A 17500-nucleotide genomic window follows, 5' to 3' on the forward strand; every position below is an offset into this window, starting at 1 on the left:
GATTTAGGTTAGTTTAATAAAGTTTGGGGTTAAAGTCGACTCTTCCTCAGGTCAAATCTATGAGTTAGTGCAGTTTGTTCTTTAGTATAAACCATAAAGACAAATGTGTCACATGTCAAACCTCCTTAAAGGACAGCCTCTCCCATCTGTGGACCCTCAGTGCTGCCGGACTCATCTCATACTGAACTCACCCACTCTGTGTCTGTCACCGTCCTGGGTCGGTGAGTTTTAGTTTATTTTGATGTTTATTGTTTGTTTAGGTTCATTAAGTTATCCAAGCTCGTTTGTTATTATATTACCCTTGTGTTAAGTCTCCCTTGCCCTTCATGTGTTTTATGTGTGTGTGTCTTATGTTGTCAAGTTCATGTTGTCGTTTCTGTCATCTTCCCTGTACTCAGTCTCCCTGGTTCGTGTGTCTACCTGTCATGCTTCATGTCTATGTGGTTATGTTAAGTTCATGTCATGTTTTATCTCCATGTCTATGTCTCTGTTTCCTGTTTTATTTTGAAGAGTCTGGTGTTCTTTGTTCATTGCAGTTAGTGTTACTCTCCCCTGTACGGTCATTGTGTCTCATTCTAGTCAGCTGTGTTCTCATGTGTCTCCACTTCTCCTGATCACCTCATGTGTGTATTTAAGTCCTCTGTTTTCTATGTTTCGTTGTCAGGTCGTCTGTTTGCATCCCCATAGTGTTACGTCATAGTTTACTCAGTGGTCATACTTTGTTGTAGTATTTTCACTTCTTAGTCCTTTAGTTTTCTGAGTGTTCACAGTTTCCTTAGTTTTCATAGCTTCATGCTGTTTCATGTGCCAACATCTAAATAAAGGATCGTCTTCTGTTCAGTCAGCAAGTCCAGAAGTGTCTGCTTCTGGGTCCTGTAAACTAAACTTATCGGCGCACCCCGCCGTGACAGTGTCAGTCATCAGTGGATTCACTGTTCCTCAGGTTTCCTTAAAGGTTTTTCTACATTCTTTGTTCCTGTCAGAGCGTCACGTGAGTCATTAAACATCAGTGATCAGTATCAAACATGGAACATGTACAGGAGACACGTCAGTCTGTGTGGACCTTCTGATGTCATCACTGTGTTTACTTTATTGTTTGTTGTCTTATGGTTGGGATTCAGAAATGTTCACTGCCATCACTTCATGAAATGTTACAGGGTACAGGGATGTGTGTGTGTGTGTGTTACTAAAGTGTTTGTCTGAAACAGATTCTTGTGTGTTTAGTTTGTGGGCGACGACTGTAACACTGTCAGGTTCACTCACTGTGAGAGAGGAGCAGTGACTGGAACAATCTGAGCTCATATTGTGAATAGAAGAAGAGAGAGCTGTGCCAACTGGAGCTCAGAAACATTAAGATTCATTAAACATTATGAAGAGAAGTAAACCAGTTAAACTAACTTAAAAGTCTGAATGATTAAGTTAAGTGTTTGCTCGTAGGGGGTCATCGACCTCATGTTTGTCACTGTGGGAACTTTGTGTCGACTAAATGCAACTTAAAGCTCAACGGCTGCCCAAATGTTTTAAAGAAGTTGATACATTCAAAAAGCTGTGACACTTGTTGCTCAACATTTTTTAATTTTTGTTTTCAAAGCTTCTTCTGGTACGAGACTGACACGCCAGTGGGAGGTGTCAGCAGACGACCCGCTCTACCTGCTGAGCCACAGGTGGAGTCATCCATTTCAGCTTCCTGGGCATCCACCTCAGCTGCCTCAGCTGCCTGGGCATCCGCCTCAGCTTCCTGGGCCTCCGCCTCAGCTTCCTGGGCCTCCACCTCAGCTTCCTGGGCCTCCATTTCAGCTGCCTGGGCCTCCATTTCAGCTAGCTGGGCTTTCACCTCAGTTGCTTGGGCCTCCACCTCGGCTGCCTGGGCCTCCACTTCAGTTGCCTGGGCTTCCACCTCAGCTGCTCGGACCTCGACCTAGGCTGTCTGGGTCTCCACCTCGGTTGTCAGGGCCTCCACCTCAGGTGTCTGGGCCCCCAACGCGGCTGCCTGGGCCCCCAACGCGGCGGCCTGGGCCCCCATCTCAGCTGCCTGGGCCCCCACCTGCTGTACCCAAACTACAGTCTCCGGTAAAGGGTTTCTCATCATTAAATGCTCATAGTATTGTCAACAAAAGGACAAGAAATCCTGCTATTAAAATTTACAGAGGAACAAAGATCTGCAAGACATTTAATCAGGCTAAAGTAATCTGGGACACTAAAAATAAACCAAAGGGGCTTCTATGTGGACACATTAACATTCGCAGTATGTTACCAAAGCATGAGCAACTGGAACATATTCTAAGCAATTCTAATATTTCTATTTGGGGTATCTCTGAATCTTGGCTCACAAGTTCTTCTCCTGAGTCTGCGGTTGTCTTCCAGAGTACACAGTATTTAGAAGGGATAGAATTGGAACAAGAGGAGGAGGAATACTTGTGTATGTAAAAAAACACCTGGATTGCTCTTTACTTAGTTCACCAATAGATGTCGAAATAGAACATATTTCTGTTAAAATCACTCTTTCCCCAGAAATGTCATTTACGTTGATCTGTTTATATCGCCCTCCTTCAGCAAAGAATATTTTTTATGAACAACTACAGATATTACTTAAATATCATGCTATAAATAATAAGTCTAATGAAATAATTGTAATGGGAGATTTTAATGTCAACTGGGACTGTGAAAAGGGCAGAAAAACACTCAAGGACATAATGGAGACTTTGAACTTTACTCAACACATTGAACAACCCACAAGAATAACAAGACACTCTAAAACTAAAATAGATCTGGTTTTCAGTAATAAGCCCGAGCAAATTATTAAATCTTGTAATTTTATCACTGGTATTTCAGACCACAATTTTATATTATTTTCTAGAAAACTTACAAAATCACAGGTTAAGAATGACTTTCAAAGTTCATCTAATAGGAGATCCTTTTATGAATTCATACCAAGAAGTCAGCGACAAAATGTAGCAGAAGCATTAGCATCAGTTAACTGGGAGCCTTTATTGTGTAGTGATGATCCACAATTCTGCAGCAGTCACTTCACTGACATTGTCAAGGATGTTATATCAACATACTCCATTAGAGGTCGACAAAAAATAAAGACAACATCTAATTTGCCCTGGTTAAACAAAGAGTGCAAGAATTTAATGAAAACAAGAGATCAATTACTAAAGCAGTTCCTGAAAATAGGTCTAACTCTGGATAGACAGAGATTTACTTCAATGTGGAATAAAGTAACAAGAAGTTTGAGACAGGCCAAAGCAAAATTTTTTATAAATATAATTGAAAGAGCCAAAGGTAATGGTAAAATTATCTGGCAACACTTAAATAAATTACTTGGCCGTCATTCAAACAAAAGTAAAAACACAATTGAACTTTATGTAAATAACTCTATTGTTAGAGAGCCTCTATCTATTGCCAGTAACTTAAACACTTTCTTTATTTCATCTGTTAAGGAGATCAGTCAGAGCTTTGACTCAGTCGTATGCTCTGATAATGTGAATGATGTTGGTCAAAATTTGTTCTCCATCACTCATATTTCAGACACTGAAGTTGCTAAACTAATTACAGGTTTAAAACAATCAAAAGCACTTGATGTATATGGTATTAACACAAACTTCCTAAAGGAACATATGGATTTGCTTGTACGTCCAACAACTCATGTTTTGAATATGTCTTTCAAACACTCCATTGTTCCAACAGATTGGAAAATTGCTGCAGTTACACCAATTTTCAAAGCAGGTGTGAAGACTGACATGGCTAATTATCGCCCCATAAGCATACTTCCGGTCGTATCTAAAATAGCTGAGAAGTGGGTGGTTAAACTCCTCACTGCTCACCTAGAAAACACCCAACCCTCATTACATCCATTGCAGTTTGGCTTTCGGGCACATCACTCCACAGATACTGCCCTGTGTATGTTAGTGGAGAATTTGAAGAGCTTGCTGGACAAGAGTCCCTGTGTTGGAGCTGTATTTTTAGATCTGAGGAAGGCTTTCGACTTTGTAAACCATCAGATATTGTTGTCCAGATTGACTCGGTTTATTATCTCCAGTCAGGCTCTTCAGTGGTTTGCCTCATATCTCTCACACAGGAAACAGTGTGTGGTGTTGGATGGGGTTAAATCTCCATATTTAGACTGTGATACAGGGGTTCCTCAAGGATCTGTTCTTGGGCCCTTATTGTTCTCTCTTTTTATCAATAACGTACCTGAAGTCTGTCCAAATATATTTACTCAAATGTATGAAGATGATGTAGTTATATATACGCAAGCAAATAGTGTCCAGCAGGTGGCAAAAGATCTTACAGCTGCTTTAGCATTAATGCATAGCTGGCTGGAGGACTCATGCCTAATGTTGAACACCTAAAAAACTGTCGGAATGTATTTTTCAAAACGCCCCTTAAACTTGAAGCAGTCAAACATATTCCTGGATGGAGTAGAGCTTGAATTAGCTCCAGAATTTAAATATCTTGGGGTCATTCTAGACCCAACATTATCCTTCAAGAGTCACATACAGTGGGGCAAAAAAGTATTTAGTCAGCCACCGATTGTGCAAGTTCCCCCACCTAAAATGATGACAGAGGTCAGTAATTTGCACCAGAGGTACACTTCAACTGTGAGAGACAGAATGTGAAAAAAAAATCCATGAATTCACATGGTAGGATTTGTAAAGAATTTATTCGTAAATCAGGGTGGAAAATAAGTATTTGGTCACCTCAAACATGGAAAATCTCTGGCTCTCACAGACCTGTAACGTCTTCTGTAAGACGCTTTTCTGTCCCCCACTCGTTACCTGTATGAATGGCACCTGTTTGAACTCATCATCTGTATAAAAGACACCTGTCCACAGCCTCAAACAGTCAGACTCCAAACTCCGCCATGGCCAAGACCAAAGAGCTTTCGAAGGACACCAGGAAAAGTATTGTAGACCTGCACCAGACTGGGAAGAGTGAATCTACAATAGGCAAGCAGCTTGGTGTGAAAAAATCAACTGTAGGAGCAATCATCAGAAAATGGAAGACGTACAAGACCACTGATAATCTCCCACGATCTGGGGCTCCACGCAAGATCTCATCCCGTGGGGTCAAAATGATCATGAGAACGGTGAGCAAAGATCCCAGAACCACACGGGGGGACCTGGTGAATGACCTGCAGAGAGCTGGGACCAAAGTAACAAAGGTCACCATCAGTAACACACTACAACGGCAGGGAATCAAATCCCGCAGTGCCAGACGTGTTCCGCTGCTGAAGCCAGTGCATGTCCAGGCCCGTCTGAAGTTTGCCAGAGAGCACATGGATGATACAGCAGAGGATTGGGAGAATGTCATGTGGTCAGATGAAACCAAAGTAGAACTTTTTGGTATAAACTCAACTCGTCGTGTTTGGAGGACGAAGAATACTGAGTTGCATCCCAAGAACACCATACCTACTGTGAAGCATGGGGGTGGAAACATCATGCTATGGGGCTGTTTTTCTGCCAAGGGGACAGGACGACTGATCCGTGTTAAGGACAGAATGAATGGGGCCATGTATCGTGAGATTTTGAGCCAAAACCTCCTTCCATCAGTGAGAACTTTGAAGATGAAACGAGGCTGGGTCTTCCAACATGACAATGATCCAAAACACACCGCCCGGGCAACAAAGGAGTGGCTCCGTAAGAAGCATTTGAAAGTCCTGGAGTGGCCTAGCCAGTCTCCAGACCTCAACCCCATAGAAAATCTGTGGCGGGAGTTGAAAGTCCGTGTTGCTCGGCGACAGCCCCAAAACATCACTGCTCTCGAGAAGATCTGCATGGAGGAATGGGCCAAAATACCAGCTACTGTGTGTGCAAACCTGGTAAAGACCTATAGTAAACGTTTGACCTCTGTTATTGCCAACAAAGGTTATGTTACAAAGTATTGAGTTGTATTTTTGTTATTGACCAAATACTTATTTTCCACCCTGATTTACGAATAAATTCTTTACAAATCCTACCATGTGGATTCATGGATTTTTTTTTCACATTCTGTCTCTCACAGTTGAAGTGTACCTCTGGTGCAAATTACTGACCTCTGTCATCATTTTAGGTGGGGGAACTTGCACAATCGGTGGCTGACTAAATACTTTTTTGCCCCACTGTATACTGGCAGGAGGGGAGCTTTCACCAGTCTGGCTTATTTAAGGTTACAGTGGGCTTTATGTGGCCCACAGTGTAATAGGAGTTTGATTTACAGGTCTCTGACAGAGTGCAGTTCTTTCGCTCACTTTAAATGTTTAAAAATTAAATTGTCATTTCTTTGACTTCAGACGCTGACCCACATTCCCTGCAGATAAAATGACCTGTCTCCCGTTATATCACCACTAAGACAAACTCACAGCATGCAGTTAATTTGTGTTACTATTTGTGTCATCTTCTAGTTTCCCAGCATGCTCTGGCTGTGGTGGTGGAGGTGAATGAGGGGGAGATTTCTGTCCTGCTGCCTTGCAAGTACTTGGGTTTTATACCTGAGGACCCAACAGTGCTGTGGACTCGCAGTGATCTCAATCCCAAATCTGTCCACGTGAGACAAGAAGAAACAGATGATCTTAGAGGACAAAACCAGAATTACAGCGGGCGCACATCAATGAGGTCTGATGCTCTGAACACTTTAGACTTCAGCCTCACTCTGAGAAAACCAACAAAGACTGACACTGGAAAATACACCACCTCCATCAGTGCTGGGAGAGGAGAAGAATTGAGACTGAGAGACTTACAGCTGCAGGTCAAAGGTCAGCAACAAACACCTTGTGTACAGGTCATGGATCCTTTACAGATATTGAGCTTTAATGCTAGAAACTGCAGTAGAAATGGATCACTGAGAATTTTCAGTTAGTCCTGATGTGAATTAAATTCTCATGTTAGGAAACGCTCGAATATGTAAACGTATCAGTGTGATGTGTAAATCAGAGTATAACTAGTTACGATATGTGGTGTGAATAAGGCACGGCAAGTCCACGTGTCACAGTTTTGAGCCATCTTTATTGACTTGCATCACATCACAACACACAACAACAACTCAGTCCCCGCGTTTTGACACAGCGGGCGGACGCACCTGCACGGCACCCACAATCACGTCCCAACACACCATAGTAACCATGAGGGTAGATTTATACATATTACATTAATCAAAGATTGTCTAAGACAGTTGCCTGCTGACATGAATACTTCAAATATTTTATCGTACACCAGATCTGAAGTTAGAAAGTTATACACACTACAGAAGAGGACAGAATTATTGACCCCCGATGAAGGTTCATTTTATAAAAACATATTTACCAAGTTCTGTTAAAGACAGGAAGGAATTTTCCAAACACTCTGTTTTTGTTTTGGGTGATTACACGAGTTTAGTTTGCACACAGAAACTAAGTATTTAACCAAAAACATTAATTACACAATAAATATGAGTCCTGGGTTCTGAGCAGGAACAGTTGTTTTCTCAAGTCCAAACTGATTTATTTTTATTTTTGGCCTGATGCTTTCTCGAGTGAATGCCCAAACACTTGCTGGAGTTTAACTTGATTTTGAAAGCTTTTGGCATTAGAAAGGTAACTCTGGTAATATTAGTTTTGGGTTTTTTCTGAAATAATGATGTTTTTGGAGAAATGCTTGTGTTAATAACTATGTGCTTGTAGGAGCCATAATTGAATGTATTGAATTTTTTGATGATCACTGGGTTTTATTTGTTTGGTTGCTATAGTGGTGTATAATGGGAGTCACGTGGGTGCTAGCGGTGACATTAAGAGGGCGTTGTCAGTCTGTCATTCACTGGTTTTGATTTTGACAGAGAGGAGGGCTGGGTAGCCGTAGTTTTTGTTGACCGCTGCACAACATGTTTCGCCTTGTTACATTAGAGCCTGTGACGTTGTAAGAGTCCAAATCGCGAGATGATCACATTATTCTGTAAACTCTCAAAGCACTCTAATAAACAAGCAAACAATTCCACCTCTCGCATTATTGCGTAAAGTTGACAGCACGTCAGGCAAATAGGTAAGCTCCATCCCCAGCCTCTAGCGACTGTGGAAGTCGCTACAGTGCTAATTGTAACAATAGTTATGTAGAACTTTTATCAGCGGACTGTTGGTGCTTACAGCACGACCTGAGACAGACAACATCTACAAGTTTAGATTTGGGTGACAGAAACCACTTCTGCTTTAAGATCAGGCTTCCCTGAACATCCCTGAGTTATACACGTCTTCTTACCCACATGGTCTGAGTCAGTCCAGTCTGTCTTACTCTCTTCTGTCTCTTCTTCCTCTCACCCTCAACAGGTTTTGTATGTCCTTCCCTGAGCCTGTTGAAGCTTTCTTCCTGTTAAAAGGGAGATTTTCCTTCCCACTGTCACCACATGATCCACTGGAAAGCTGAGTTCTGTATTTGTCTCTGATTTACTTTTTAACATTTAATTTGACTAAAGTTATTTTCTGTTTCTGAAATCTGTACAAAGATCGAGATAAGAACGTTGAATTCTTGTGGTCATGATAATTTGATCACATAATAACCTGATATAGTGATAGTCTATAGATAGTAAGCTCTACTTACCTTTTAGTCATTCTGATAGTCTCCCAACTCGACCTCTGCTTGACTGCCTTACTGATGTCAAAGTATGGATGGCAAAAAGCTTTTTAAATTTTAATGATCGGAAGACAGAAGCAATTTTATTTGGCCCAAATCATTCTTCTCATACTCCGGATGTTGATCTTGCAGTTTTGACTTCCCAACTAAAGAGTTCGATCACAAATCTCTGAGTTAAAATTGATTCTGCACTTACCTTTGATGACCACATAAACGGGGTGGTAAAATCAGCATTTTATCACCTCAGACGTTTACCAAAGGTTAAGCCCTTTCTTTCCAAGCGTGACTTGGAAAGTGTTATTCATGCCTTTATTACCTCACGTTTAGATTATTGTAATTCTCTTTTAATAAGTGTTGGGCAGGGCACTTTGTCACACTTGCAATTAGTGCAAAATGCTGCGGCACAATTTTAAACTGGCAGAAGAAAATTTGATCACATCATTTCAATTTTGGCCTCTTTACACTGGCTTCCAATTGAATTCAGGATCCGTTTTAAAGTCCTTTTTATTGATTTTTAAATCTCTAAATGGTCTGGCACCTGTTTATTTGTCTGACTTGTTGAAGCCCCACGTCCCCACTCGTTCCCTTCGGTCAGCTGAGCAGTTGCTAACTCTGTGGGTACTGATTTTTTTTTTTTTATTATTATTGCTATGTCTGGTTTTATTACTATGTGCATATTAGTATTGTACAGCACTTTGGTCTACCAGGTGTGTTTTTATAGTTCTAATAAATAAATAAATAAATGATGATGATGATAGTCCAAATGTACAAAATTAGTGTTTTGGTGGTTTGTATGAACGGAGTAGCCTTATGAGTGATGGTTTGAGACAGTCTACGACCCATGATAACCTCCTCATAGGAGGTTATCTCATAGGAGGTTATATGATTGTGGGGACCTTCACTGTAAAATATGACAAACTTGAATTAATGTTTTCTGGTGTCCATGGGGACAGTGTAGCCATGACCTCACCAGCTGGTAATGTGCAAAGTACCAAATTGTGAACAAATGCAATGCAAAATTACGAATAAAATGTTTTTGCAGGAATTTCTTCCAATTGAATTGTCATTCCCAAAAAGAGAGAGTCAAACTATATTATTTTATAATTATTATATTGGGCAGCACGGTGGCACGGTGGTTAGCACTGTTGCCGCACAGCAAGAAGGTCCTGAGTTCAATTCCACCATCAGGCCGGGGTCTTTCTGTGTGGAGTTTGCATGTTCTCCCCGTGTTTGCGTGGGTTCTCTCCGGGTACTCCGGCTTCCTCCCACCGTCCAAAGACATGCAGCTTGTGGGGATAGGTTAATTGGATAATCCACATTGCCACTAGGTGTGAATGTGCGAGTGAATATGAGTGCGAATGGTTGTCTGTCTCTGTGTGTTGGCCCTGCGACAGACTGGCGACCTGTCCAGGGTGTACCCTGCCTCTCGCCCTATGACAGCTGGGATAGGCTCCAGCGCCCCCCGCGACCCTGAAAAGGATAAGCGGAAGCGAATGGATGGATGGATGGATATTATATTGTATTACTGTGTGCAGGACAGACCCAAAAAGAAAAAAATGTACATATGCAGTTCAGTTACCATGACTACTGACGCTCCCAGAAAAGTTTTACTCTTGGGGCCTGTGTAGGCTAGAGGTGGGAACCAATACTCACTGTTGGCCTCTGTTCCACATGGAGGCCAGTGTGGTTGTCTGTGGGAAAATCCACCATGCATTGCCCATAGAAATCTCTACAACTGATATTGTGGTTCATTGTTGTCTCAGACCAGCAGGTGGAGGTGAAGGTGGAGGAAGGCTCAGAGTCTGTCATCCTGCCCTGCAAAACAACACCTGACCTGCCTGAGGACACCACAGTGGAGTGGACTCGCTCTGACCCAGAACTCATGGTGGCCCATGTGTATTCAAACAGGAGTGACAACCTTAAGAACCAGGACAACCTTTACTGTGGTCGCACGAAGACGAATGAAGACCTGATGAGAACTGGAGACCTCAGTCTGACCCTGAAATACCCCACAGAGAGAGACAGTGGAGGATACATCTGCACCATCTACAGGGACAAAGATATCCTGAGACAGAAAGTAGTGCTGCACCATGTCAGAGGTCAGTGCTGTAGAAACAGATCAGAGGTCATTATAGTAGACTGAAGTCAAAGGACATGTATTTCTTTTCGTTTCTCCACAGAACGGTTTCCATCCTGGGCCACGGCTCTCCTCATTCTCTTGGTTCTCCTTGTGGTTTTTGGAGGTCTTCTATTTCATTTCCGTGACTATTTCATGTTAGGTGAGTGTCTCCTACTACACTAACCATAATGCTGATGGTCAGCAGGTGTCCTCTGGTGGCTCCTTGACTGTGGCTCACACAAACTTGTTCCAGAAGCTGAAAGAGTTGAGAGTTACAAACAGCTGATACTGAGAGCTGAAGAGAAACTTCCAGGTTTGTTCCAGAAGTCAGAAAACCTCAGACTCAGTCATAGACAATTGACAGTGATAGCAGACATTATCAGTGTGACAATTCCAATCAATCCTCTCCACACAGACAAACATAAACACACTCGATTATCACTAAATCAAGTTTAAAACGCGTACACAAACACGATTTGTAATGACGCAAGTTCAGTTTACAGTTTAGTTCATTCACTTGGTCAGCAAGTGGCGGTATGCTTGTACACTGGGGAGTAAACTGCCATTAAATGAAAAAGAAGAAGAAGAAGAGCTCATGCGCGGATTGAGGAGTCCTGATCTATAACTTTTTTAAAGTTTTATTAAAATGTTTCATTATTGCAGACATTTTAAGAGATACTTAATATTGATAACATACTTAATATTGATAGATACTTAATATTGATAACATCTTAACAGATTCTCTGACCCGTAACTATCGTGAAATGCTTCGAGTGGAAGTAGACACCTTTCGCACATGCGTGATACGGATCAGGTAGTGATATGTACAAGCTGTTCTTCTTCTATGGTGGTAAACAGCAGGCTGACATGGAAACATGTGCTGACAGTAAATGTTGCACCAGCTTCAGTAAATGTTCCTCCTTGAGTTGTGCTCAGTCATGTGGTGGAGAGCTTCAGATGTTCAGAGCAGACACATGAGATCTTCATGGTTTCTGTGCTGATGTGTGTGAGACATGGCCGACTGTGGAGGCTCAGTCTGTCTATTCTTCTGCTCTTCATCCAACATGTCTGCAGCACTTTACAGGACGCTGCAGACTAGTTACCAAAGAACGAGTCAGGAACACATCAGGAACAAACTGAGACACAATCTGACTGAGACTAGAAGGCAATGAGGGGACAGGGAGGTCATGTGACCATCACAGCTGCTGCTGATGTCATCATGGTGTGCTTTGTTGTCCTCTGTTTACCAGGTGGTGGTAGACTCAGGGATGGAGTCTGTCGTGCTGCCCTGCAAATCCACACTTCGCCTGCCTAAAGACGCTAAAGTGGAGTGGAAGGACAGAGATGACAGGAAGGTCCACATGTATGAGAACGGCTCTGACCAGCCTGAAGAACAGGACGATGAATACAAGAACCGAACAAAGATGAAAAGAAACTTACTGGAACCTGGAGACCTCAGTCTGACCCTGAAACACCCCACAGATGGAGACAACTCCACCTACATCTGCACCATCTACAACAGGAAGGGAAACATTCTGATGAAGAAAGAAGTGCTGCTCACTGTCAGAGGTCAGTGCTGTAGATACAGGTCAAAGGTCAGAGGTCAGACTCATGATGGTGGTTCAATTCAATTCATCCATCCATCCATCCATCTTCATCCGCTTTATCCGAGGCCGGGTCGCGGGGGCAGCTGCCTAAGCAAAGAGGCCCAGACCTCCCTCTCCCCAGCCACCTCCTCCAGCTTATCCGGGGGAACACCAAGGCGTTCCCAGGCCAGCCGAGAGATATAATCTCTCCAGCGTGTCCTGGGTCTGCCCCGGGGCCTCCTCCCGGTGGGACATGCCTGGAACACCTCACCCAGGAGGCGCCCAGGGGGCATCCTTGTCAGATGCCCGAACCACCTCAGCTGGCTCCTTTCGATGTGGAGCAGCAGCTGCTCTACTCTGAGCCCCTCCCGGATGGCCGAACTTCTCACCCTATCTCTAAGGGAGAGGCCAGCCACCCTTCGGAGGAAGCTCATTTCTGCCGCTTGTATCCGCGATCTCGTTCTTTCGGTCACTACCCACAGCTCGTGGCCATAGGTGAGGGTAGAAACGTAGATCGACCGGTAAATTGAGAGCTTCGCTTTTACACTCAGCTCCCTCTTCACACGACGGACCGGTGCAGCGTCTGCATTACTGCAGCTGCAGCCCCAATCCGTCTGTCGATCTCCAGCTCCCTTCTCCCATCACTCGCGAACAAGACCCCGAGATACTTGAACTCCTCCACTTGGGGCAGGAACTCATCCCCGACCCGGAGTGGGCACTCACCCCTTTTCCGGCTGAGAACCATGGCCTCAGATTTGGAGGTACTGATCCTCATTCCCACTGCTTCACACTCGGCTGCGAACCGCTCCAGTGCGAGCTGGAGGCCCTCACCCTATGAAGCCAACAGAACCACATCATCCGCAAAAATCAGAGATGAGATTCTGAGGCCACCAAAGCGAAAGCCCTCAGCCACTTGGCTGCGCCTAGAAATCCTGTCCATAAAAATTATGAACAGAACCGGAGATCGTGAACAGGGGGCGATCGTGGCTCAGGGGGCGATCGTGGCTCAAGAGTTGGGAGTTTGCCTTGTAATCGGAAGGTTGCCGGTTCGAGTCCCGGCTTGGACAGTCTCGGTCGTTGTGTCCTTGAGCAAGACACTTCACCCGTTGCCTACTGGTGGTGGTCAGAGGGCCAGGTGGCGCCAATGTTCGGCAGCCTCGCCTCTGTCAGTGCACCCCAGGGTGGCTGTGGCTACAATGTAGCTTGCCATCACCAGTGTGTGAATGGGTGGATGACTGGATATGTAAAGCGCTTTGGGGTCCTTAGGGACTAGTAAAGCGCTATATAAATACAGGCCATTTACAAAGGGCAGCCCTGGCGGAGCCCATCACCCACCGGGAATGAGTCCGACTTATTGCCGGCAATGCGAACCAAGCTCTTACAACGGTTGTATAGGGATCGAATGGCCCGTAACAATGGGCCAGACACCCCATACTCCCGCAACACCTCCCACAGGACACCCCGAGGGACACAGTCGAATGCCTTCTCCAAGTCCACAAAACACATGTAGACTGGTTGGGCAAACTCCCATGCACCCTCAAGTATCCTCGAGAGGATCAAGAGCTGGTCCAGTGTTCCGCAACCAGGACGAAAACCGCATTGTTCCTCCTGTATCCGAGGTTCGACTAGCGGACAAACTCTCCTTTCCAGCACCCTGGCATAGACTTTCCCAGGGAGGCTGAGGAGTGTGATCCCCCTGTAGTTGGAACACACCCTCCGGTCCCCCTTCTTAAAGATGGGGACCACCACCCCGGTCTGCCAGTCCACAGGTACTGCCCCTGATCTCCACGCAACATTGCAGAGGCGTGTCAACCAGGACAGCCCTACAACGTCCAGAGCCTTCAGGAACTCAGGGCGGACCTCATCAACACCCAGACTCTGCTTCCTCCTCGGAAGACATGTCAGTGGGATTAAGGAGGTCCTCGAAGTATTCCTTCCACCGCCTGAAAATTTTCTCACTCGACGTCAGCAGCGCTCCGCCAGCACTATACACAGTGCAGGTAGAGCACCGCTTTCCCCTCCTGAGACGCCTGACGGTTTGCCAGAATCTCTTCGAGGCAGTCCGAAAGTCTTTTTCCATGGCCTCTCCGAACTCCTCCCACACCCGAGTTTTTTCTTCAGCCACTGCCCGAGCCGCATTCCGCTTGGCCTGTCGATACCTGTCGGCTGCCTCCGGAGTCCCACAGGCTAACCAAGCCCGATAGGACTCCTTCTTCAGCCTGGTGGCTCCCTTCACCTCTGGTGTCCACCATTTGGTTCGGGGATTACCACCACGGCAGGCACCAACCACCTTGCGGCTGCAGCTCAATGCAGCAGCTTCGGCAATGGAGACGCTGAACATGGTCCATTCGGACTCAATGTCCCCAGTCTCCCTCGGAATGCTGTTGAAGCTCTGCTGGAGGTGTGCGTTGAAGATCTCGCGGACTGGGGCCTCTGCTAGACGTTCCCAGCACCCCCTCACTACGCGTTTAGGTGCACCAGGTCTGTCCAGCGTCCTCCCCCGCCACCTGATCCAACTCACCACCAGGTGGTGATCAGTTGACAGCTCAGCCCCTCTCTTTACCCGAGTGTCCAGAACATATGGTCGCAGGTCTGGTGATACGATTACAAAATCGATCATCAACCTACGGCCTAGAGCATCCTGGTGCCACGTGCACTTATGGACACTCTTATGTTCGAACAGGGTGTTCATTATGGCCAAACTGTGATTCGCACAGAAGTCCAATAACAAAGCACCGCTCGGGTTCAGATCAGGGAGGCCGTTCCTTCCAATCACGCCCCTCCAGGTCTCGCTGTCGTTACCCACGTGAGCATTGAAGTCTCCCAGCAGGACAACAGAGTCTCCAGGTGGAGCACCTTCCAGCACCCCCCCCCCCCCCCCCCCCCAGGGACTCTAAGAAGGCTGGGTACTCCGAACTGCCACTCGGCACATAAGCGCAGATGACAGTCAGGACCCGTTCCCCAACCCTAAGGCGCAGGGAACAAACCCTCTCATCCACCGGGAAAAACCCCAACGTACCGGCAGCAAGCCGAGGGGATATTAGAATACCCACCCCAGCCCGCCGCCTCTCACCAGGGGCAACTCCAGACTGAGACAGAGTCCAGGAGACTGGTTCCAGAGCCCAAGCCATGCGTAGAGGTGAGCCCGACTATATCTAGCCGGTACCTCTCAACCTCACGCACTAACTCAGGCTCCTTCCCCACCAGAGAGGTGACATTCCATGTCCCTATTGCCAGTCTTGGCAGCCGGGAGTCAGTCCGCCAGGGCCTCCGCTCCTGGCCGCCACCCGGCACACAATGTACCCGACCCCTATGGCGCCTCCTGTGGGTGGTGGGCCTGCGGGAGGATGGGCCCATGTCTCGTCTTCGGGCTGTGCCCGGCCGGGCCCCATGGACTAAGGCCCGGCCACCAGACGCTCGCCCTCGGGCACCCTCCCCGGGCCTGGCTCCAGGGCAGGGCCCCGGTAACCCTATCCCGGGCAGAGTAAACTGTTCCCTCGATATTCTTTTCATAAGGGTCTTCTGAATCGCTCTTTGTCTGGTCCCTCACCCAGGACCAATTTGCCATGGGAGACCCTACCAGGGGGCAAAAGCCCCCAGACAACATAGCCCCTGGGATCCCTGGGACACACAAACCCCTCCACCACGATAAGGTAGCGATTCAAGGAGGAGATTCAATTCAATAAAATTCAATTTTATTTATATAGCGCCAAATCACAACAAAAGTCGCCTCAAGGCGCTTCATAGATACAGAGAGAAACCCAACAATCACATGACCCCCTATGAGCAAGCACTTTGGCGACAGTGGGAAGGAAAAACTCCCTTTTAACAGGAAGAAACCTCCGGCAGAACCAGGCTCAGGGAGGGGCGGGGCCATCTGCTGCGACCGGTTGGGGTGAGAGAAGGAAGACAGGATAAAGACATGCTGTGGAAGAGAGACAGAGGTTAATAACAGATATGATTCAATGCAGAGAGGTCTATTAACACATAGTGAGTGAGAAAGGTGACTGGAAAGGAAAAACTCAATGCATCATGGGAATTCCCCGGCAGCCTACGTCTATTGCAGGATAACTAAGGGAGGATTCAGGGTCACCTGGTCCAGCCCTAACTATATGCTTTAGCAAACAGGAAAGTTTTAAGCCTAATCTTAAAAGTAGCGATAGTGTCTGTCTCCTGAATCCAAACTGGAAGCTGGTTCCACAGAAGAGGGGCCTGAAACCTGAAGGCTCTCCCTTCCATTCTACTTTTAAATACTCTAGGAACAACAAGTAGGCCTGCAGAGCGAGAGCGAAGTGCTAATAGGGTGATATGGTACTACAAGGTCATTAAGATAAGATGGGGCCTGATTATTTAAGACCTTATATGTGAGGAGCAGGATTTTGAATTCAATTCTGGATTTAACAGGAAGCCAATGAAAGGAAGCCAAAACAGGAGAAATATGCTCTCTCTTTCTAGTCCCTGTCAGTACTCTTGCTGCAGCATTTTGGATTAGCTGAAGGCTTTTCAGCGAGTTTTTTGGACATCCTGATAATATCAAATCAAATCACTTTTATTGTCACATCACATGTGCAGGTACATTGGTACAGTACATGTGAGTGAAATTCTTGTGTGCGAGCTTCACAAGCAACAGAGTTGTGCAAAATACAATAACGTAAAACAAGCAAAATATAAGAATGGCTAAATCTGAAACTAATATATATATGTACAATATACATATATATATGCATATAGTATATGCATTTCTGGATGTGTATACTAAATATGTTTTTCTGCGTGTGTGTGTGTGTGTGTGTGTGTGTGTGTGTGTGTGTGTATACATATTTTACAAATTAAATAGAGTAAACAATAAAATAAAATATATAAAAATATACAGAGTTGAGACATGTGCAAAACAGTGGCATTACTGTACAGTACGGAGTGCATAATGTTGAAGTTCCAGTAGTGAAGCTTAGGTGTCTATGAAATGTTCAGCAGTCTGATGGCCTGGTGAAAGAAGCTGTCTCTCAGTCTGCAGACTGTAATAATGAATTACAGTCGTCCAGCCTGGCAGTAAGAAATGCATGAACTAGTTTTTCAGCGTCACTCTGAGACAGGATATTTCTAATTTTAGAGATGCTGCACAAATGGAAGAAAGCAGTCTTACATATTTGTTTAATATGTGCGTTGAAGGACATATCCTGGTTCAGTCTCAGTAGCTCCATCCAATAATGTTACAG

The 17500-nt window shown here is 45.3% G+C and overlaps 1 protein-coding gene across 1 annotated transcript in view; it reads left to right on the top strand.

Annotated features, from left to right (window-relative positions):
• The first annotated feature begins 1069 nt into the window (after window positions 1-1069).
• Window positions 1070-17500, top strand: part of LOC146634202 (butyrophilin-like protein 2) — a 295376-nt gene continuing 278945 nt past the window's right edge. The window contains exons 1-5 of the mRNA XM_085375562.1: window positions 1070-1109; window positions 6386-6736; window positions 10343-10678; window positions 10760-10859; window positions 11942-12267. Of these exons, the coding sequence (XP_085231688.1) occupies window positions 1070-1109; window positions 6386-6736; window positions 10343-10678; window positions 10760-10859; window positions 11942-12267 (1153 nt within the window). The remainder of the gene's footprint in view (window positions 1110-6385; window positions 6737-10342; window positions 10679-10759; window positions 10860-11941; window positions 12268-17500) is intronic.

Source organism: Diplotaxodon limnothrissa, linkage group LG3 (genome assembly GCF_057381915.1).
Source record: "Diplotaxodon limnothrissa isolate DT_005_m linkage group LG3, D_limnothrissa_male_GT1.1, whole genome shotgun sequence".
Lineage (NCBI taxonomy): Eukaryota > Metazoa > Chordata > Actinopteri > Cichliformes > Cichlidae > Diplotaxodon > Diplotaxodon limnothrissa.